This window comes from Salvelinus sp. IW2-2015, linkage group LG23, assembly GCF_002910315.2.
Source record: "Salvelinus sp. IW2-2015 linkage group LG23, ASM291031v2, whole genome shotgun sequence".
NCBI classification, from domain to species: Eukaryota; Metazoa; Chordata; class Actinopteri; order Salmoniformes; family Salmonidae; genus Salvelinus; species Salvelinus sp. IW2-2015.
In genome coordinates, this window is record NC_036863.1 from 18,717,546 (window position 1) to 18,741,835 (window position 24,290).

At 43.7% G+C, this 24,290-nt stretch overlaps 1 protein-coding gene across 1 annotated transcript; it reads left to right on the forward strand.

Moving 5' to 3' along the window:
* The first annotated feature begins 904 nt into the window (after positions 1–904).
* LOC111950764 (protein C-ets-2) lies at positions 905–10,345 on the forward strand. The gene is made up of 10 exons (XM_023968634.1): positions 905–1,107; positions 1,985–2,054; positions 3,478–3,598; positions 4,810–4,929; positions 5,960–6,160; positions 6,369–6,443; positions 6,894–7,097; positions 7,276–7,545; positions 7,725–7,843; positions 8,609–10,345. The coding sequence occupies exons 2-10, from the start codon at positions 1,992–1,994 to the stop codon at positions 8,822–8,824; spliced, it is 1,389 nt and encodes a 462-aa protein (XP_023824402.1). The 5' UTR covers positions 905–1,107; positions 1,985–1,991; the 3' UTR covers positions 8,825–10,345.
* Positions 10,346–24,290: the final 13,945 nt, after the last annotated feature.

Sequence of the window (24,290 nt, forward strand, 5' to 3'; positions counted from 1 at the left end):
GCTTGAGGAACAATAGAGGAGCAATAGAGAACAAAAGAGCAAAGCCCCACCAATCACAATGAGGTTTACCAAATAACACACCTCTGGAAGAGTTCTCAACTACATTTGACTGAAAGTAGTGGGGAGGGCACTTTTTACAATACGGATACACCCTATTCACTGATTCACTTGTAGTAGGGGGTCTATACCTACCGTCTTTCTCGTGGTCGAGGTGAGAATAAAGGGTGACACTTCATCACACACTGTACATCTCTCTTTTGTCCAGGCATTGTCCCCCACAGTTGTGGTGTCTGGGAGGATGTGTCAACAGTCAATGTCATTTACACTGTATCATTTAGGGATGGAGGTATCCACTCATGCAGACATGATGGGAAATGCTGTGACATAAAGATGTTAAATAGACCAACACAAAATAATCAGGCCATTCTTAATGTTCTTGTTCTATAACTTCCTGATCTTTCTTTGGCCAATGTTTTGGATCTGGGCTGAAACATATCAGTGAACAAAAATATTGCTGTTGGTTAATATCCTTGAGGAAACTTTTCTCATATTTTTTATTTATTCTCAAGTCGCACTGCCTTTGAACCCTCAAAGTATAAGATTGACAGGGCCATTCCACAATAGGCTATTATGAATTACTGAGCTGAGTGTGTTTTCGATCAGCATTCATCCCTGACAATATTTCTGGATAAGTGCGTCAGAGTTGCTTGGCTTCTGCACGTTTTCAGCGTTAATAAATGTTTTATTATGACAGAACTGCAACACTGTTTACATGCGGTAAAGCGCGTTGAATATGTTCCACTATGATCATTTTCCATTGCTTACTACACGCTCCTCCCACTGAGCTACACAGCGCGCAATGAAAACAGAAAAAAAAGCTGCACTTCCTCATTGCCTAGATACACTCGTCAAGCACACACGAAGAAACAAGGCTGTGCATTGTTTTGATTTTATACTGGTCAGTGTATCTGGGAGGTACAAATACTAAAATACAGCATAGGCTTGCGCACATACAACACTGAATAGGATAATTATTCAATATCGAAAAGGAATACAATTTAACGTTACACTGTTGCTGTTTTGAAGAACAGCCGATCAATTCAACAGGTAGGTCCCTGATTTGTGTCTCTTCTCTTGTTCTTTGATCTATTCCCAGACAATGTGGCATTTGACTCTGTACTGCTTTCCTGAATAGTATGTTTCTGTTCTACATGACATTTGCGATAATTGTTTCTGGTGGAATAATAACCAAAGGTAAATCCCATTCCATGCCTTGTGGGCTATGCGAAATATTATTTAAATTGGGGTAATGATTAATTTATCACTGATATTAAATATATCTTTACGAATTATTCAACATGGCTATGTCAATGGAATCACTATTGAATGTGTGGCCGCTAATCTAATATGAAGGACCACCCTCCCCTACCATGAGGGGCCTTGAATCATTTCGGGGACCGATTAAACTTGTGACCAATGAGAGAATTATGCTATTTTTCTGTCTCAGCCATTCGTGATGTCATAGTGATAGTGTGTGTGAAATTGTTGGCCTAATGTAAAACATATATATTTTTAACATGTGTAAGTAATTCCCCAAACTAGCCAAATCAATAGCCTATTTATTCAATAGTGTTCAGGTTGCTTTGGAAAGTGTGCCAATGCATTAGGATATTGAATTCAATGTGCAGGCTTTATTTATATAATGTAATAGCCTAACACAATTTAGGCTCTATTAAGCCATTATGTGCTCAGTATAAAATAAGACATTGTAATATACTCATATTTATACATTGCACATTTTGTTGTTGCTATTTAGGAGAACAGTTGATCTATAGGTTGCATGTGAATTCATTGTCATTGTAGAGAAACGTATTACAACCCTCAGAGACAGATACAGTATCATACAAATGTCCATTCAGTGTGATGTCATTACTGATGTGTATTAGTGTTGCTCATAAAGTTTCTCTCTGTAATTTACCTGAAGATTACTGATGTGTGACCTCAGCATGGACCAAGTGGCCCCCTTGTCCACTGGCTATCGCTCCAGCCTCAAGGTGAGACTTCACAAGGCTGTGCCACTAATACAGTAGATAAGTAGGAAAATCGCATACATCGTAGTGCTGGAGATGGAGTTGTGTATAGTAGATATAGGACTACTGTATCACAACTGATACTGCAAGGCTGGATCAAAATCCTGCACACCCAATAGCTCTCCAGGACTGGAATTGGAGCACCCTTCACTCAAGGCTATTGAGGAGTTAAGAAAGCACGGATTCCAAATATCAAATATCAGCAGAGATTTATTGTTAAATCCTGTGTTTTGCAGCATACTTGAGTCTGCTATTCTTCTCCCCATAACTTTAACCATAAAATAATAAATGAAAGGAAAGAGGACAAAGCCAGGCATATTAAATGTGAAGATAATTGGGGAGCTGATGGAGGAGAGGCTCTCAGTCTTTCCACCTTCTCTACTGCCATTAACTCAATTAGTCCCCTTGGTAACTAGCAGGAAAAATGCTCTCGAGACATTGAGGGCCCTGTTTGTGCCAGCCTACCTTTTCTAAGGACAAATAAATAGACAAATCATTAAACAGTTTATAGATAAAAAGGATGGTGTTTTGTGGGGAGTTATTTGAATAAAAAATCATTGTGCCTTACAGTATTAGACAGGCGCACAAATGGCACTTTAGCGTACATCTTTACTATCGATGTCCTAATGATTTGTTAAGGTTTCATGTGCGGCTTGGTTGTATAACGTCATAAGAAGTCTCATCAGCATCTGTAAAGGGCTAATGCTGAGATGGGTACAGTGCAGATTCAAACAGAGCTCATCTTAAAAAGGGCTTGTTTTTAGCTAATAGAATTGTGAAGAAGAGCCTGGTTTGTCTAACCTGATTTGAAGAGGGGGAACGAGAGAGAGTGAAAAGGGAGAAAGAAGGATAGAGGGAGGAGGGGGTAGAGTTTTTTTTCTTCTCAAAACGCAGCAGCCTACGCTGTGTTATAAACCCTCAGAGCGGAACTGCTGCCAGCTGCATCAAGGGAGTTTCTAGTTCTGCTACGGAACAAGAAGACTATGTATGGTCATCCTCTCCCAGCGGTTCAGGGCCAGGCTTAGCTGGGAGAATGAGAAAGGCCTGATGTGTTTGACTAATGATGACAGATTGGCTCTACTGAAAGGGAGTGCCCACATACAGAGTTTTTTCTGTCATTGCTTTTGCCTGCTCTGTTATCTTTTGTCTTTTATCTCACTTTYTGTGACTCCGTCTAAAGAAGTGAATAAGGTATTTCACTCACATTATCTGTGAGTGATCAGGTGTTGGTCATCTGTTCAGGGCTATACTTGTCTCACCTAATATATCCAATTATGTAGACATACAGTAGAATGGGGCTTTCTCAAATCATCAGGCAAAATACATGTTTTGTGTCTTTTAAATTAAACTAACAGTATGTTGTTTTTTATGTGTTTGTCCTCCACAGCGGCAGGCAGCGTTTGACCTTTTTGAAGATCCCATGTCTCTGTTCTCGGGATACTTCCTCCCCTCAGATGATGAGCAGTCTTTTCAGGAGGTGCCCTCTGGCCTCAACTGTGTCTCACATGGTACGCCACCACCACAACCTACCAACGAGTGCCACATCACTCTAGCCCTCTACTTTACACCAAAACACTTTCATAACACCAATACCAACTAATCACCCCAGGCCAAAGTTAGACCAAACCCTATTAGGAAGATTATTTGCGAGACATGAGGTGACAAAGTTAACAATGTAGTTCAACTGATTGCTTGCATACAAACTGTTTTAATTAATGATGAACAGAAAAACAGGTCAACAATTATCCATAACCCCAACTTTGTTAATCAATCTCTCATCCGGTTCCATGGTAGCTAGCCCATTTAAACTGTCTGAACCCTATTTAGATTTTTTTATAAGGCCCAATGCAGCAGGTTTTTTTTTCAATCTCAATATTAAATCATTACTGGGTAACAATTAGGTACCTTACTGTGATTGTTTTGAATTCAAATGAAATAAAAATAGCTTCTTTGCAAAGAGCAATTTCTCAAGCAAGAATTTAGCTGGGAGTGGTCTGAGTAGGGAGGGGAAAACTGAAAACTAGCTTTTATTGGCAGAGAGGTTTGGACCTCTTTCTTATTGGTCTATTAACTAATTAAACACCTGGTGATGTCACCAGGCAGGCCAAAACTCCATCCTACCTAAACAGACTAACATTTTAGGCGGTCTTTTCAAACAGCTCTTGCACTAAAAGGGCATCGTCATCATTTAAAAAATTTCACAGTATTATTCTAACCTCATAGTGTGTAAATGTATACAAAACACAGGAAAATCACAGTTTTGGCTGCACTGGGCCTTTAAATGTAACTTTATTTTTGAGTTTGTATATGTATGAGTAGTGTTTTAAGGCCGTTGTTAGTGTGCACAAAACAGAGTAGTGTACAGTCAATTTGGAGCTGGATCAACTATGAACAGTATTAGGCAGTGGCATACTGTACAGTGTTCATTCTTGTTTGCATTGACAGACCTGCCTATTGTGTTGCGATCACACCAACTTGTGGTTTGTGTTGCGCAATGGAGGTTATTATACAGATAGAACTCATTGTTCTCATAGCATTGACAGTAAACCCTGCTCATATATGTGTAATCATGCACGCAGGCACAAAGGAAAAGCGCGTTTTTGACTGATTTGGGTCTTTAAACAATTATGACACTGTTAAAGCAATGTTATTACATAAGAAAGGTCTAGAAAGGTTGATTAATAGAGTAATCAAACATTTGTTTTTGTAAACTCTCCAGACATGGGCCCTTGCTCTGTTCCACTTTTGACCCCGTGCAGTAAGGCAGTGATGAGTCAGGCCTTGAAGGACAGCTTCAGTGGCTTCTCCAAGGTCCAACGCTGCTGTGGCATCTCCAACAGTGAGTCACTTTCTACACCTGCTCAATCTCATTGTCCTCCCTTTTTCTTCATTTCTATTGAAATGTTTTCTACAAGGATGACAATTTGCTCATTTCCTAGCTAATTTTGAACTGGATTGGAGGTCAGTCATTTTGGGCTCATTTCGAAAGCTTTGCACTCAGTCCAGCCTCCACAATATATTAGCTCCTGATTCTTACTCGTTAACACCATGTTTGTATGACATTTTCACACTTGTTGAGTGTTTAAGTCATCCCCCCCCCCCCTCTTTAAAGGACAGGTTCACCTTTTTTAACCAAATCTCTATTTTTGATGTAAATAGCATATTATAGAAGTGTCCAGACACTTTTTTTGCGATTTCACTTGGTTTGGAGAAAGAGAGCTCCCCACCAGCAATAGACTTCCTCATTGCTCGTTCTGCAGGATGGGGGCCACAGATAAACATGAACCAAGGCCCCAAAAACACCCAAATATGTCCTTTTAGAAATGGCAACGCTCTCAGCATAGTGATGCAGGTCTTTAGATGTTGTACACATGAAATTGTGTAATTCTGAACTTTATCCGCAACTTTATATTCCATTTAATTGGACTCGGGCGATACTTTTCCGTGTGCGAGCTTGCACATGCTTTCTCATTTCTCGTGTCACCACAATGGGAACCAAAAAATACATAAATGCTCGCACACAGAAAAGTATCGCCCGTTTCGAAAATGACTTATTTGTTCATGTTTATCCATACTGCAGAACAAGCAATAATGAAGTCTATTGCTGGTGGGGTAAGTTTCTCAAAACCAAGTGAAATAAAAAAAAACGGTGTCTGGACTCTTCTATAACATGCCATTTACATCAAAAATTGAGATTTGGTAAAACATTTTGCCTGTCCCTTAATCATTAAAAGTAAGCCTAATTAAGTCAAATCAAGACAAAGGCTGGTGTATTTTGGTGAGGTTTCCATGGAATTGTGCATGAACTTTTTAGTAATTTAAAATGACTGTATATTAAGCCATATCTTTTTTCTTTCTCGCTTTCACAGACCCCCATAAGTGGACCAAGCAGCACGTGATGCAGTGGCTCCACTGGGCAGCCAGTGAGTTCAGCCTGGCCAACGTCCACTTCTTTAAGTTTGACATGAACGGCCAGGAGCTGTGTGACCTGGGCAAGGAGAGCTTCCTAGACCTGGCCCCAGACTTTGTGGGCGACATCCTGTGGGAGCACCTGGACCAGATGATGAAAGGTAACAGTGGAACTTTTTAGTCAGATGGTGTTTGTGTGGAAGGAAGATGGGGGAAAGAATAGGTGGAGTCATCAGTTTGTTTTGTATTCGGGTGGAAAGGGTTTCTTTATTCTGTAGAATTACTGTACCCTTTGGCTAAATGATACACGCTAAAATCAAATAACAGTATTTCTGACGGTTCCTGACTTTATCCTCCGTTTTCTTCCAGAATGTCAAGAGAGAGAAGAATCCAAAAGCCTCAGCAGTGTTGTGCCCTCAGTAACCAACTGGATGAGCTCTGTTGGTGAGTGTCCATTAGAAAAACAAACAGAGCACCAGAGGGTTCAAATCCAAGTAAACATCAGATAAACAAAACAGTTTGGCTTCAGCTTCATTTGAACAGAAGCCTTAATGGCCCAATTCAGACATTTAAAAAAATCTCAATATCAAATCATTTCTGGCTAACAATTAAGTACTTTACTGTGATTGTTTTCAATTAAAATGGTCAAAAGAAACTGTCTGGGAGTGGTCTGAGTTGGGAGGGGAAAGAGAGAGAGGTTAGAKACTTTTTTTATTGGCCTYTTAACTAATTTACTGTCTAGTGATATCACTATTCCAACCTCAGTGTGGAAATATATATAAAACATAGAAAAATCACGCTTTTGACCGCACTGGGCCTTTAAGCTGTCCAAAGAGGTGTCTGAGGGGTGGGTGTGATGAGATGAGCTAAGTGGGCATATGTTCTTCTCTACAGGCTTCAGTCTGGAGGAAACCCAGTGTGCCCTGCAGGTGCCTGACAACAGCGGTAGTCTGCTGAAAGAACTGTTTGAGACTGCGGACAAGACTACCCTGCTGACCCGAGATCAGGAGTTCTCCATGTTCTCTAAGCCCCAACTGAGCACGGTCAACGTCAGCTACATCAGGAGCAACCCAGACGCAGGACAACTCTCCAAAGCCTGTGAGTAGGCCAACTCACTGTTGTCTAGAAGCTATTAATCAATGTTAATTCATTAGTGTTCATTTTCCAAGGGATCACATGTAAGTGATTCCCAACAGATATTTGAATTCAGTGATAGTTCCTTAACGTGATTCAGTTTCAGTTGAACTAACCATCTCTGTGCTTTGTTTATCCACAGTCTCGTCCCAGGACCAGAGTTTGTGTTCATTGGAGAGCATGGACAGCTTTGAGGGGCCAGAGTCCATGCTGCAATCCTGGGGTAGCCAGTCTTCTCTGGCGGACAACCAGAGGGTGCCGTCCCACGACAGCTTTGAGGACGAGTGCAACAGCAGCACCCTGAGCCTGGGGAATCAGGGCCTATCCTTCAAGGACTACGTCCAGGAGAGGAACGAGCCTGTGGAACTGGGAAAGCCTGTCATACCTGCTGCCGTGCTGGCTGGCTTCACTGGTGAGTTTATGAACCCGCTGACACAGTCAAACCCAGCTCATCTTGTATGAAATACTATCTATCTCTCTGTCAACCCCAGTTTCAACTCCAGTTCAAAACAGTACACTACAGTTGTGTATGTACAAATTATGCCTTTTGATCGCAGTCTGACTCCTATGCCTCTTTTTTCCTCTCAACAGGAAGCGGTCCTATCCAGCTGTGGCAGTTCCTGCTGGAGCTCCTGACTGATAAGAGTTGTCAGGCCATCATCAGCTGGACGGGAGACGGCTGGGAGTTCAAACTCACTGACCCAGATGAGGTGAGTGTCAATTGGCCTCATACAGTATGTGTATATCAGGTTGTGGAGGAGATAGCCACAAGGGTTTACATTAGGGGTGTCCTGAGTACTCTGACAAAAAGAGTATCGCAACGGATGTGGAGAATTTTCGGAATGCGATTATGACAAGTATTTTTTGTAATTAAAATAGTAATTGTCAGCTGCCAGCACGCATCTCTCTGTCCCTCAAACAGTGTGAAGCCCTTTATGCTCTAAATAACTATTGGCTAGTTCTTCCATCTGTAAGAAACGAGCGGGGTATCGTTTTAGCCTGCTGCAATTAGAATTAGAAAAAGCTGTTCTCCCTCTGCTCTTATTTCCCCAGACAGACATACGCGGGGCTCCGTCTCTCTCAGGGCACATTACACCACTTCTACAAATATTGTGTGGGAATCAGAATTGCGAGTGATTGTTGTTCTAGCTATCAATCTAGTTATATTTCTGTCGACTTTGCTGAGGACATGTGTTTGTTTTTGTCTGTGTACTTACTGAGTAGCTTAAATAAATATCCCCACACTTGTGGTATAGGCTTTACCTGCATTTAAACCACACTTCCGGGTCTTCCGATTACAAGTATCAAGTGTGATAAAATGGATACAATTACAATAACGAGTATGACGAGATTGGCAACACCGCTAGTTTACAGGACTAAAATGTCTTCAACACAAGAGCCATCAGAAGACATCAAGATGTAGTGTAAGACTCTGTTTTCCATTGGTGTTTATCATTCTCTCCTTCCTCCTCCAGGTGGCTAGACGCTGGGGCCGCAGGAAGAACAAGCCCAAGATGAACTACGAGAAGCTGAGCCGTGGCCTGCGATACTACTACGACAAGAACATCATCCACAAGACCTCGGGCAAGCGATACGTCTACCGCTTCGTCTGCGACCTGCAGAATCTTCTGGGCTACTCGGCCGAAGAGCTCCACATCATGCTAGGGGTCCAGCCTGACACTGAGGATTGAACCAACTGGTGTTTTATCGAAAGGGAAGGGGTTGGAGATGTAGCCAGTGGGGCTTCACTACCCCAACTTAGCAAAAGTTGCTAATGGTACAGGCCATCTGAAAGTAATTTCTGGTCATTGAACAGGTGGCACTGATTGATGTCCACTGATAGTGGCTACACTGGTGGGCAGACAGTGAGCATCTCTAATTTGGAGAGGCAGCTCATGTCTCGGCTCTTGTGCCATCAATGTGCATCGTTGTGCAAGCTTTGATTGAGAGGGGTGCCAGTATTTAAATCAAGCATTCCCTCTGGGTGAAAGTGTTATTGTGCAAGTTGTAATGGATCAACTCTGTATCCATCTGCAAAGTGGAGAGCTGTTAATTGCACAGATGACAATGGTGATCAATGTAACATAGCTGATTTTTTCATTCTTGCTTTATACTCAGCAAGTATGGTGTTTACAGAGTCTGAACAGTGGACATTTAGACTTATTGTGAATGATCTTGAGGTTACCAAACAAGAATGCTTTTGAGGTGGCGGCTCCAGCGCCTTAAATAGGAGTTTTGATGGAGAATGTATTCATGATTTTATGGAATAGCTAAGATTGCCTTTACTGTTGTGCTTACTAATGCATTGTCCTGCTGACCAGCTTGCAGCGCAACTGGAATACCAGTCATTGTGGCTATTGCATTTCTCCTCTATCAAAAAGGAAATAATTTAATTGTTGTTCTATAAATATTAATATTTTGTCATGTTTGGCGAGTTATACACAATTCACATGTGAATATGGCTTTAAAGGTTGAATGTAACGGTGTAGCAGCTATCATAATTTATTTTTGTAGCAGGTTTATCAGGGATAAATTTGTGAATTGATTGTTTATTTATTTTTATGTGACCAAAGCGACATGTGGATGTACATGGTTTATTCTAAACTATAGTTCCATTTTGTTGTATGTTTTTATATTCTGTACCAAAGTCCCTGTGTATATATTACATCGGTACTACTGTACTTGTTATAAATACGATGAATATTCACTGTGTATTTACTGAAGAAGATAAAGCAGCCCTTTTCAAGTTGTTGTACAGATGATAGACACACAAAAATGGCATAATTTTGGCATGGGTAAGATCTTATTCCTTCCTAGCCTATGTGTGTTTATGCTGTTCTCTTAATCATTTTAGTCGTCTTCTATTAATTGATATTGTATAAAACAATGAAAAGTAAAATCATCTTAAGAATTCTGTTGTTGAAATCTTAATAATATAGAACATTTTGAACTGACATGTGAAGCAACAGGGTTATTGTACATTATTTTATAATAGAGTGTTGGTCTTGCTACAACATCCAAGCTCTGAATATATAATTGGCAGCGTGACATGCTCTGCTGTTTGCTGTAACTAAAGATGTGCATGTCATCGGCATGCCAAAAACCTGTGTAACTTATTCATCATAATGACTTTACTTAAATTACTTTGTCAGCATTTCAGTGGTTTTTAAATGGAAAATGGCTTTGACATTTTAATAAAAGCTTTATTTTTATATGGTATTATGTTTCTTTTATTGACATTTGGTAGCTTAATATAAAGAGGGGTATGTCACGCCCTGAACATAGTAAGTTGTTTTTTCTCTGTGTTGGTTGGGGCGTGATGGTGACTTTGGTGGGTTATCTAGGTGTATTTGTATGTCTATGGTGGCCTGATATGGTTACCAATCAGAGGCAGCTGTTTATCGTTGTCTCTGATTGGGGATCATATTTAGGCGGCCATTTCCCTTTTGTGTTTGTGGGATCTTGTCTATGTTTAGTTGCCTGTCTGCACTATTTGTATAGCTTCACGTTTCGACCGTTGATTTTGTTGTTTTTGTTAAATGTTCATTCATTAAAAGAGAATGTACACATACCACGCTGCGCCTTGGTCTCACTCATACGACGATCGTGACAGAAGATCCCACCAAAAATGGACCAAGCAGTGTGTACAGGAGGAGTGGACTTGGGAGGAGATCCTGGATGGAAAAGGACCCTGCACGCAGGCCGGGGAGTATCGCCGTCCTAAGGAGGAGATAGAGGCAGCYAAAGCGGAACGGCGACGATACGAGGAGATAGCTCAACGGAGCAAGCACGAGAGGCAACCCCAAGAAAAACATTTGGGGGGGGGCACATGGAGCAGTCGGCGGAGCCGAGGAGTGAACCAGAGCCAGTCAGGGAGTCGAGTGAGGAGTTCGATGCAAGATTCCGGAGAGAGGTGCTGGCATTGAGAGCGCTGCAGAGCAGGCGTGCTGAGGTGCGTGTCATCAGCCCGGTGCCACTTGTACCGGTCCCACGCATCAGGTCTCCAGTGCGCCTTCACAGCCCAGTGCGTCCTGTGCTAGCGTCCCGCACTTGCCGGGCTGGAGTGAGCATCCAGTCAGGAAGGGTTGTGCCAGCTCTGCGCTCTAGACCTCCAGTGCGCCTCCACAGTCCAGTACGTCCTGTGTCTCCTCTCCGCACTCGCCCTGAGGTGCATGTCATCAGCCCGGTGCCACCTGTACCGGTCCCACGCATCAGGTCGCCAGTGCGCATCCACAGTCCAGAGCTTCCGGCGACAGTTCCCAGTCCAGAGCTTCCGGCGACAGTTCCCAGCCCGGAACCTCCTACGACGGGCCACAGTCCGGAACCTACAACGACGGGCCACAGTACGGAACCTCCAACGACGGGCCACAGTACGGAACCTCCAACGACGGGCCACGGTCCGGAACCTCCAACGACGGTCCACGGTCCGGAACCATCTGAGACGGTCGACGGTCCGGAACCTCCTGAGTCGGTCCCCGGTCCGGAACCTCCTGAGACGGTCCCCGGTCCGGAGCCTTCAGCGACGGTCCCCGGTCCGGAGCCTTCAGCGACGGTCCCCGGGTCCGGAGCCTCCAGCGACGGTCCCCGGGTCCGGAGCCTCCAGCGACGGTCCCCGGGTCCGGAGCCTCCAGCGACGGTCCCCGGGTCCGGAGCCTTCAGCAGGGGTTCTCAGTCCAGAGCCTCCTGCAACGATCTATGGTCCAGTTCCTCCGGCGACGATCCACGGTCCGGAGCCTCTAGCGACAACCCACGGTCCGGAGTTTCCGGCGATGCGCCCCGCACCGGAGCCGCTCCCGATGCCCTGCATCATCCATCCTAGATGCCCACCCGGACCCTCCCCTATTGAGTCAGGTTTTGCGGTCGGAGTCCGCACCTTTGGGGGGGATACTGTCACGCCCTGAACATAGTAAGCTGTTTTTTCTCTGTGTTGGTTGGGGCGTGATGGTGACTTGGGTGGGTTATCTAGGTGTATTTGTATGTCTATGTTGGCCTGATATGGTTCCCAATCAGAGGCAGCTGTTTATCGTTGTCACATTTCCCTTTTGTGTTTGTGGGATCTTGTCTATGTTTAGTTGCCTGTCTGCACTATTTGTATAGCTTCACGTTTCGTCCGTTGATTTTGATGTTTTTGTTAAGTGTTCATTCATTAAAAGAGAATGTACGCATACCACGCTGCGCCTTGGTTTCACTCCTACGACGATCGTGACAGGGTAGCTAATTAAAGAGCCATGGTTTTTAAAGATCACTTTTTCTTTTGAGTACCAAAATGTGTGGGAGTTTCTTAAGCCCATAGGATAAAAATCTGTCACGCCAAGAATTAGGAAGGGACTTTTTTTAAATTGCCAAAGTACTGTTTTTTTCTTTGTTTCTCTGTGTTAAGTCTATTGTCAATCCACAGCTAGTCTCAATGCACACTAGCCCATTGAACATTTTATCTTAGCGGATGCTACTTCCATCTCAAGCACCTTTGCCATTTACAAAAATGCCAAGCAATGTACGGTATGAATTTCTCACCAGTGCATAGTCTTATGAAATGCATTGCCTCATAGTGTATGTGTGCAGGATTTTTTTTAATATAGATATTTTTTTATTTATTTAACCTTTATTTAACTAGGAAAGTCAGTTAAGAACAAATTCTTATTTACAATGACGGCCTACACCGGCCAAAACCAGATGACGCTGGGTCAATTGTGCGCCACCCTATGGGACTCCCAATCACGTCCAGTTGTGATACAGCATGGATTCAAACTAGGGTGTCTGTAGTGCCGCCTCTAGCACTGAGATGCAGCGCCTTAGAACACTGCGCCACTCAGGAGCCCAACAATGATCAAACACCTACTGTATGTAAGCCCATGGATAAGCTTAGGAAGGTTAGACTTTTCGTTGTGACGCTCGCAATGTTCAAGGCTGGGGAATTACGCACTTTATTGTATTTATGCACTATAATCATGTTGTCTTTTGTATATCATTATCAGTCATTTATAGCTAAATGTTTCATATGTGTAGTTTTAGGGCTGGCGCAATGACCGTATAACCGTGCAACCAACGGTTATGGATGAAGACCATCATAAATAACCGCCATAACCGTTTTAAAATTATAGAAGAAAAAACATCTGTGTGGAACTGTTGACTCAAGACGGGACGGCATTTGTGAATTTGAGTCCGTTTCTGCCCTACATGGATAATTCCGTAACAATAATTCCTGAAACAAGCAAAGGAATCTTTAGTTGCCTAAGCAACCACCCCACAATGCAGCACCAGCTAACTATTTATATGGCTTCAATAGCTGCAGGAGTGGAGGAGAGGAGAAAATGTGCACTAAAAAACCCTAATTTGAACAGTTATTAGTACGGTGAACGTGGTCATTTGGCTGGCCAATTACCGTATTCCAAAATTCCTTAATCATCACAGCCCTATGCGTTGATGCACTGTAATCTATTGACCCAGGCAAAAACACCCACGTAAAAAGGATACATTCCAAAGGGAAGGTGAATAACGATGGAGGGATTCAGATATGACGTCATTGTTTTAAGTACTACCCACAGAGTTCTTAAACTACGGTGTGCGACATGTTCAGTCTGCCAGTAAATCACCAATGTGCCAGTAAATCAGCACAATCTACTTTTTGGGTTTTTCAAATTGCCGCCGTCTTGGAGCTAGAATTTGGATCATGTATAGAGAGCAATGTACAATACGGCGATCTTAGCAAACGATGCCTTTTTGGTACGTACATGGGGGCCGACAACTTTATGCACTTTCGGCGTTCTATTTACTAAGTAGTTGAGGCTGTCGAGGGGAGAACGGCTCATAATAATGMCTGGAACATAATAATCCCATGATCATTAATCGAAATGAAATAGTCACGTGAAGCTCTAGCTACATGAGACGTGCTGCCTCTTTCCTTTTGAGAGCATGTGGAGAGAGATCTCTCACATATCTGATATGTCCAGACAGCTCCCCGGTCCCGGCTCTGTACACAACACACTACACACACAGCCCAGCGAGCCTCCTACAGCTGTGTCAACATGGCCTACACTGGGCCCTGTCGTAGTCCAGGGTATTCACCTACATGACTCAAAGACTAACTGTCAACATCTGTCTCCGCAATAAAGTGTGTGTGTCTGTGCCTGCGTGCGTGATTACACATATATGAGCAGGGTTTACTGTCAATGCTATAAGAACAATGAGTTCTATCTGTATAATAACCTCTATTGCGCAACACAAACCACAAGTTGGTGTGATCGCAACACAATAGGCAGGTCTGTCAATGCAAACAAGAATGAACACTACAGTATGCCACTGCCTAATACTGTTCATAGTTGATCCAGCTCCAAATTGACTGTARACTACTCTGTTTTGGGCACACTAACAACTGCCTTAAAACACTACTCATACATATACAAACTCAGAAAAAAAGTTACATTTAAAGGCCCAGTGCAGCCAAAACCGTGATTTTTCTGTGTTTTATATATATGTCCACACTCTGAGGTTGGAATAATACTGTGAAATTGTGAAATGATAATAATGCCCTTTTAGTGTAAGAGCTGTTTGAAAAGATCGCCTGATATTTCAGCCTGTTTTGGTGGGATGGAGTTTTGGCCTGCCTGGTGACATCAGACAGTTGTAGATAGTCATAGCAAAATTCTTGCTTGAGAAATAGCTTTTTGTTAAGAAGCTATTTTGGTTTATTTTTTACCATTTTAATTGAAAACAATCACAATAAGGTACTAAATTGTTACCCAGAAATGTTTTGGTATTGAGATATAAACGGCTGCAATGGACCTTTACAGGCTGACTACACCGCTGGCGTATGCGAGCGTTGCAAAATAAATTTAAAAATCTATGTTATTCAATTATTGCACCCACACTGCTTGCGCGCGCCAACGAGCGTCTGCGTTGCCAAGGGCTAAAATAGAAATCCGTTCTATTTCTGAAGCAGATCGCGCTGCAAGTCCTGCCTCTCCCATCTCCTCATTGGTTTATAGAAGCAGGTACCCACGTGCCATCTCCTCATTGGTTATACCCACGTGGGTGACTGAAAGACGAACGAGGTCAGTGCGGTAATGCACCTAATTTATGAAAGTTGCCAATCGCAATATAAAGTCAGGAGAAGAAAAAGCCTGGAAGGAAGAGAGATGACTAGAAATGATTCTGTTGACCGTTTTATGTGGGGATTAATTGGTGGAGTAGAGGACCTTGTGCATTTCAGGTAAAATAACAACTCAATGTTTATATCCCAGGACAAATTAGCTAGCAACAGCAAGCTAGCTAAATAGGACAAATTAGCTAGCAAGTGCAAGCTAACTAGCTAAATTGCCATAAATGTTTAATGCTTTTTGACCTGTCCCCAAATTAATATAATTGGTTCAGAGTTTGTTTTGATATTTTAACCTGCGTGTCGTGATCGCYTTTGGTGTGGGGGGACAAATTTAATTTATGCACGATGGCGCACGCGCGCAGCRGTTTTAAGTTCCGTGTTTAAGGCCATTAACTAAATGTATATTTGCTTGAATGATCATACCTCTTAGGATTTTTATGTTGAGTTAACAAAATACATGCCATAAGAATTACAATACTATATTTCTGATCATTTCCACAAACCCTCCCACATCTTATAGTCTTACAAATAATATTGGTAAAAGATAGTGAAATAATACTGCTAAGGAAATGAAAAATGAACATAGTGTTTACTGGAAGCAGTAACCTCCATATGACAGACTCAACTCAAGTGCTGCTACAGTGCCAGCACTCACACACAACCTTAACCTAACATGCTGCAGCTATTGTGTTGATCTTGCAGTCAAAGACCAACACGACTGTCTCTCTGCATTGTGTGCCTGACATAACATATAATACACACTCATCTTTTGTGGAACATGGTGTTCTACAGTGAAGGGCAACACTGAAGTGTACAGAACATGGTTTCTTAGGAATGAGCGGAGGAAGCAGAGTATGTGAGTGGAGTTGAGTGTTTAGAAAATTCTGCTCACGGCGGGCGCTCCATGTCCTTTCCAACCGCTCTGGTAAAAACGTCTCCTCACTGCTCCCCGACAACAACGGTGGTAGGCCTGATTACCGACAACGATGAGACAGCCTATAGGGAGGAGGTCAGAGACCTGACAGTGTGGTGCCAGGACAACAACCCCTCCCTCAAGACAAAGGTGATCGTGGCCTACACGAAAAGGAGGGCCAAGAACGCCCCCATTCACATTGACAGGGCTGTAGTGGAGCAGGTCGAGAGCTTCAAGTTCCTTGGTGTCCACATCACCAACAAACTATCATGGCCAAACACACCAAGACAGTCGTGAAGAGGACACAACAATGCCTATTCCCCTCAGGAGACTGAAAAGATTTGGCATTGGTCCTCAGATCCTCAAACGTTCTACAGCTGCACCATCAAGAGCATCCTGACTGGTTGCATCACCGCCTGGTATGGCAACTGCTCGGCATCTGACCGCAATGTGCTCCAGAGGGTACGGCCCATCGTACTGCCCAGTACATCAATGGGGCCAAGCTTCCTGCCATCCAGGACCTCTATACAAGGCGGTGTCAGAGGAAGGCCCTAAAAATTGGGGCCTTCTTAGGATCTTAGGGGCCTTCCTCGGGAGCCTATAGCAGCACACAAGTAGACTACAATTGCATGCTGGGCCGGGCATGCCATGAGCTCGTGAAGTGAGCACTACTTGGAGCGCTACTGGAGCGAAATTGGATCGAGCAAGAAGGCTCACATTCCAGCATTTGGGAAACTCGCTCTGAGCTCCAGTGAAATCGGACATGGTCCACTCCTAGCTCCGCTCCAGCTCCGCTCACATACTCTGGAAGGAAGTAGTAGCATATATGGTTTGAAAGAGTACAGGTCTGTCATCTACAAGCAATTATTACTGAAGCAACTGCTGCTTCACCCTCTGTAATGTGATTCATGCTCATGTTCAGATAGTGAACTGTCAATTGAAATTGGCTGATGCCTGCGGCTCTGAGTATGTCATCAAGTAAATAACCTATAGATATACAGTGCATTCGGGAAAGTATTCAGACCCCTTGACTTTTTCTACATTTTGTTACGTTACAGCCTTCTTCTAAAATGGATTAAATWGTTTTTTCCCTCCTCAATCTACACACCATACCCCACAATGACAAAGCAAAAACAGGTTAAGACATTTTTGCAGATTTGTTAAAAATAAGTAACTGAAATATCACATTTACATAAGTATTCAGACAATTTATTCAGTACTTAGTTGAAGCACCTTTGGCAGCGATTACAGCCTCGAGTCTTCTTGGGTATGACGCTACAAGCTTGGCACACCTGTATTTGGGGAGTTTCTCCCATTATTCTCTGCAGATCCTCTCAAGCTCTGTCAGGTTGGATGGGGAGTGTCGCTGCACAGTTATTTTCAGGTCTCTCCAGAGATGTTTGATCGGGTTCAAGTCCGGGCTTTGGCTAGGCCACTCAAGGACATTCAGAGACTTGTCCAGAAGCCACTCCTGCGTTGTCTTGGCTGTGTGATTAGGGTCGTTGTCCTGTTGGAAGGCGAACCTTTGCCCCAGTCTGAGGTCCTGAGCGCTTTGGAGCACGTTTTCATGAAGGATCTCTCTGTACTTTGCTCTGTTCATCTTTCCCTAAATCCTGACTAGTCTCCCAGTCCCTGCCTCTGAAAAACATCCCCACAGCATGATGCTGCCCCCACCATGCTTAACGTGACGCTTGGCATTCAGGCCAAAGAGTTCAATCTTAGAATCTTGTTTCTCATGGTCTGAGAGTCTTTAGGTGCCTTTTGGCAAACTCCAAGTGGGCTGTCATGTGCCTTTTACTGAGGATTGGCTTCCGTCTGGCCACTCTACCATAAAGGCCTGATTGGTGGAATGCTGCAGAGATGGTTGTCCTTCTAGAAGGTTCTCAAATCTCCATAGAGGAACTCTAGAGCTCTGTCAGAGGTACCATCGGGTTCTTGGACCAAGTCCCTTCTCCCTTCGCCCTTCTCCCCCGATTGCTGTTATTATATAACAGTGTTAGTTAACATTTTACAAATGCTCGGACAATATGCTTTTTAAAAGGGGTATTTTTGAGTTTCTACCTCATGTCTCAGTTGCTCTACAAAGATGAATGGAACCAGCCTGCCTGTTTCTACCACATGGCAAATTCAAACAAGCCACCGGAGGATTGCACTGCGTACTCCAATAACACTGTAATAGCCTTTTTCTGGAAACTCCTTTTCATATCTGGACTGTTACCATCAATGGGCAGCACAACTGATTATTCAGGGCCTGTGACAATAGGCTTTACAACACACCAGATAGCACAATCTTAAATATCCCTTTATTACCCTCTACTATCTTTGATAACAGATTCTTAGGAAACATTGACACAATGAGTAAGCCTACCTATAATGAGCATATGGAATTGTCAGACGTTTACTCACGGACTATGTTTTTTCCTCAGGGAGAGATGACAGACAGATAATACAATACACGCATACCATGCAATGAAAGGTGCGTTACTGTACACTACAGTAGGACACTTCATCACCTTTATTACGCACAGTTACAATTCTCATGCAAAACATGTTATGGCATGGCAGACATGCTACAACATAATATGCTAGTTAGACAAAAAAATGCTCACACACACAGTAAAAACTCCCTCTGATCAAACAGTGCTGTGTACTGTACTAAACTGTGTGCTGTGTTGTTTTCAGGGCACCCGGCGGCTGTTCAGTTCCAGGAACAGGGTTATGGGAYGCCCAGCTAGCCAGTTCCATCTGCAAGTCGTTTCCTGAGAAACTGCCCCTGGCACTGTCATGGACGTCACACCCTAAATGAGAATAAGGCAATGTGCTGCTGGCCTCCAGCCAATAGAGGTTGGAGCAGATCCCCAGCCACACACCACCCTCTTGCGCTTGTCCACTCATGTACACTCAGATACAATCTCCCCACCTCAAACATTCAAAGATTTACATACAGACAAAATACTCTGTCCCACTCCAATGTACACTTTGGTACTAAAAAACACAGAGAAACATATACACATACGTCAGGGTTTCCTACATTTTTTTGGCCCACGACCCCATTTTGATATCTGAAAATTTGTGCGGACCCAACCATGTACAAAAAAATTGTGTAATTAACAGCCAATGTTACATTTTTTCATTGGGGCTATGGCAYTCAATTGCAAAACATTCYAACATAATTTCTGATTGTATATCTCACAACCACTAATTAGATGGGTGTGCTTGATGCATGTCGAAGTTACCTACTGCACATCTCAGAGTTCTGCGCTCAACTCTTTTGCTACCAGTTGTTCTCGGTGTATCAAATCAAATCAAACTTTATTTGTCACATGCGCCGAATACAGCAAGTGTAGACCTTACTGTGAAATGCGTACTTACAAGCCCTTAACCAACAGTGCAGTTCAAGAAGAGTMATAAAAATATTTACCAAATAAACTAAAGTAAAAAATTATAAAAAGTAACACAATAGCATAACAATAACGAGGCTATATACAGGGGGCACCGGTACCGAGTCAGTGTGCAGAGGTACAGGTTAGTTGAGGTAATTTGTACATGTAGGTAGGGGTGAAGTGACTATGCATAGATAATAAACAGCGAGTAACAGCAGTGTACAAAACAAATGGAAACAAATGGTATCCATTATAGCTCAGTGCTTTCATACAATGCGTTCATTTGGCAGAGGGAGACACATTCATAACTAGAGTGCAGAGGCCGGCCCGCCGTCCTGTGATAGATGGAYCCCCATCTGTGCAAAAGCCCACCATTCGATCCCATGGAATCTGTTTGTCGTCAATATAGTCACGCAGCGCACTGAACATCCCCTGTGCCGATTCATGCTCGGGAATCGTGAGACTGAACAATATGTCTTTGTGAATAGCATCCCCCGACATGTAACGAACAAAAGTCAATGCATCTCGGGCCTCACAACTAACGTCCATTTGGAGAGCATAAGATGGGGAGTTTTTGAGTTGTTCAGCTCAGTTTCCTCTTGATTGCTAGCTATAGGATCAATTCTTAGTTTTTCAGTGTTATCTGACAAAGGTATTTCAAGTTTCAAGCTTTAATGTCACATGCACAAGTACAGTGAAATGCCTTTCTTGCAAACTCAAAACCCAACAGTAGCAATGTATTACTGGAAAAAAACACATGAGAAATAAGATTAGAAAATATGAAATACTGTAGTGATGGAGGTAGATACTGTACGTACACACTGCCACTAGATGTATGGGGAAGTGCCATATATTGTAGTTGTAGATTACGTTCAGACCACAACTTCCACAAAGCAAAACCCACTGCTTTGAGTTGTTTACGTTGTTATGGAGTGGGCTGGTATGTTGGTTGGGTAGGTGTGCTTTATCGTAGAATATGGAATGCAAGCAGTAACTGAGGACATCTGGAAGAACATTACATAAGTCAGCACTGTCTTTACAGAGAGCTACACATTATGGGGGGAAATGGCACTACATTGCAGCCTGAGTCAGAGATACTGTTACACAAGTGCTTTCCCTGGAGTGGAGCTCTCTGGAGGCTGGTTGGAGGAACTATAGGAGGATCGGATTTTTGTAATGAATGGAATAAATAGAACGGTGTCAAATATGTAACCTTGCATTGCTCTGGTATTTTTCCTATTTATAGTTACAGATTTCCTCCATTATTTCCAGACAGTAACACATAATAGCTAGCTTATGCAAGGGTTTCCTTAGTCCAATGGCTCTCTGGTAGCTTTGACTCCTTTATCATGGTGTCCTTATAACTTCAGATTGAACCAATAGAATTCCTGATGCACTTTTATATTTGTTTTATATTACACATTGTAAGAACAAATTATTTTACCACACATTCACTTTAGTTACACAAATAGATTACCAAAGATATAGTTTCATAGTAGCAAAGTGCATCAACCTGTCACGGCCGTCGAAGTGACAGGTTGACGCTGCACTTTGGTGAGCGTACATTTCCTTTTATTATCGAATGTCGCCAACAAAACAAGAAACAAAAAAAACGACCGTGAAGCTTCCGAGGGCTATAGTGCCACTAACAAAGATAACTACCCACAATCACAGGTGGGAAAAAGGGCTGCCTAAGTATGATTCCCAATCAGAGACAACAATAGACAGCTGTCCCTGATTGAGAACCATACCCGGCCAAAACAAAGAAACACAAATCATAGAAATAAAGGACATAGAATGCCCACCCAAATCACACCCTGACCAAACCAAAAAGAGACATAAAAAGGCTCTCTAAGGTCAGGGCGTGACACAACCCCTGCAATTTCCATATGAATGTAACATTTTATCTACATATCGATTTGGTGTTCCTTTTTGGCTGTGCTTAAAATCATTGTGACACTACTTAGTAGCCTACACAGTAGCTCCAACCAAAACACTATGAGTAGTCAGGTTGTCAGAAACCAATAACCTTTCCCTATCATCAGACTGGGCTGTGACGTCTGGCTTCTATGGTAACCATCCCCTTACAAACAAGAGGAAATTGGCTTTAGGCTACCCTGGGAAACATACTGTACCTTTCATAGACTCATCAGTCACCATACCCATCATCATATCTCTCTCATTAGTTGAATAGTATGATAGTAGAGCATTAGGTGATGGCACGTTTACACAGTGCCTGTCAAACATACCATCCTGTCAGTTTCATGTGTCAATACAGATTTATATGGTCATTAGAGAATGACGGGTAGTCATTGTAGCTGTCACGGCCAGCCTCATGTCACTCTTACAATGAAGGCATTGTAAAGGAGTTGATATGGCAGCACACAGCACACTTCAAACTAAATGATAAATACATATCACATGTTGCGTTTCACAAGGTTCGATTTTGGGTCCGGTACTGTCCAGTTTATATACAGCATGTTACCCCTTGGCAGCGTTATCAGAAAGCACAGCATTAATTTCCACTGCTACGCAGACGATACACACCTTTTCCTTTGTGTCACCAGAGGATTTCAGCTCCACTGATAAATTATTAGACTGTATTAGTGATTTAAATACTTGGATTGCTCACAACTTCCTCCAGCTAAATAAGACAAGATCGAGGTACTTGTTGGAGCCAAAGCACAGGGAGAGAATCTGGCCGCACATATTAATTCACGGGCAATAAAGATAAAACACCAGGTAAAAAACCTAGGTGTTATTTTAGATTATGAACTCAATTTGGCATCACACACGAGGAATGTGACCAAAATAGCTTTATACCACCCAATGAACATTGCCAAGGTGCGGCCGTTTCTCTCTCAGGCTGATACAGAGAGACTCATCCATGCTTTTATTACAATCAGGCTTGCCTAATGCGCTCCTGTCTGGCCTACCCAAGAAAGCCATTGGTCAACTGCAAAACATACAGAATGCTGCAGCACGAGTACTGGCTAGCACCCCCCTCGGGTTCATGCCGTGGGGGAGATCTTCGTGAGCTATACTCTGACTTGTCTCAGGGTAGTAAGTTGGTGGTTTGAAGATATCCCTCTAGTGGTGTGGGGGCTGTGCTTTGGCAAAGTGGGTGGGGTGATATCCTGCCTGGTTGGCCCTGTCCGGGGGTATCATTGGACAGGGCCACAGTGTCTCCCGACCCCTACTGTCTCAGCCTCCAGTATTTATTCTGCAATAGTTTATGTGTCGGGGGGCTAGCGTCAGTCTGTTATATCTGGAGTATTTATCCTGTCTTATCCGGTGTCCTGTGTGAATTTAAGTATGCTCCCTCTAATTCTCTCTCTCCCTCCCCTCCTGGAGGACCTCTCTCCCCTCTAGGACTTCCTGGCCTGATGACTCCTTGCTGTCCCCAATCCACCTGGTCGTGCTGCTGCTCCAGTTTCAACTGTTCTGCCTGCAGCTATGGAACCCTGACCTGTTCGCCGGACGAGCTACCTTGTCCCAGGCCTACTGTTTTTGACTCTCTTTCTCTACTGCACCTGCTGTCTCTAACTCTGAATGCTCGGCTATGAAAAGCCAATTGACATTTACTCCTGAGGTGCTGACCTGTTGCACCCACTACAACCACTGTGATTATTATTATTATTTGACCATGCTGGTCATCTATGAACGTTTGAACATCTTAGCCATGTACTGTTATAATCTCAACCCGGCACAGCCAGAAGACTACTGGCCGCCCCTCAGAGCCTGGTCCCTCTCTAGGTTTCTTCCTAGGTTCCTGCCTTTCTAGGGATTTTTTAATAGCCACCGTGCTTCTACACCTGCATTGCTTGCTGTTTGGGGTTTTAGGCTGGGTTTCTGTATAGCACTTTGTGATATCGGCTGATGTAAAAAGGGCTTTATAAATACATTTGATTGGTGGTAGTAGAGGGAAGGGGACAGAGGAGAGTGGAAGGTGGTAGAGGGAAGGGACAGAGGAGCAAGGGAGGTTGTAGAGGGAAGGGGACAGAGGAGAGGGAGGTGGTAGAGGGAAGGGGACAGAGGAGAGGGAGGGGGTAGAGGGAAGGGACGAGGAGAGTGGAAGAGGTGTAGGGAAGGGAGAAGAGGAGGTCGAGGAGAGAGGGGGTGTAGAGGGAAGGGGACAGAGAGAGGAGGTAGGGAGTAGATAGAGAGGTGGACAGAGGAGATGGGAGGTGGTAGAGGGAAGGGACAGCAGAGCAAGGGAGGTTGTAGAGGAGAAAGGACAGAGGAGAGGACGGTGGTAGAGGGAAGGGAAGAGGAGGCAGGAGGAGGGATGGTTGAGTAGGGAAGGTCGACGAAAGAGGTGTAGAGGGAAGGAAGAGGACAGAGGAGAGTGAGGGAGGTGGTAGAGGGAAAGGGAAGAGGAGAGTAGTGGTGGCGAGGATGGTAGAAGGAAGGGGAACAGAATGGAGGGGGAGGTGGTAGAGTGAAACAGGGGAAAGAGGAGAGTGGGATGATAGAGGGATGGGGACAGAGGGAGAGAGTGGGAAATGGTTGGTAGGGGAGGCGGACCAGCCCAGGAGCAAGGGAGGTGGTAGAGGGAAGGGGACAGAGGAAATGAGGGGTGTGGTAGAGAGGTGAAGGGGACAGAAGATAAGTGCAAGTTTTGTAGATAGATGGAAGGGGACAGAGGAGAGGGAGGTGGTAGAGGGAAGGGGACAGAGGAGAGTGGGAGGTGGTAGAGGGAAGGGGACAGAGGAGAGGGAGGTGGTAGATAGAGGGAAGGGGACAGAGGCGAGGGGTTGGTT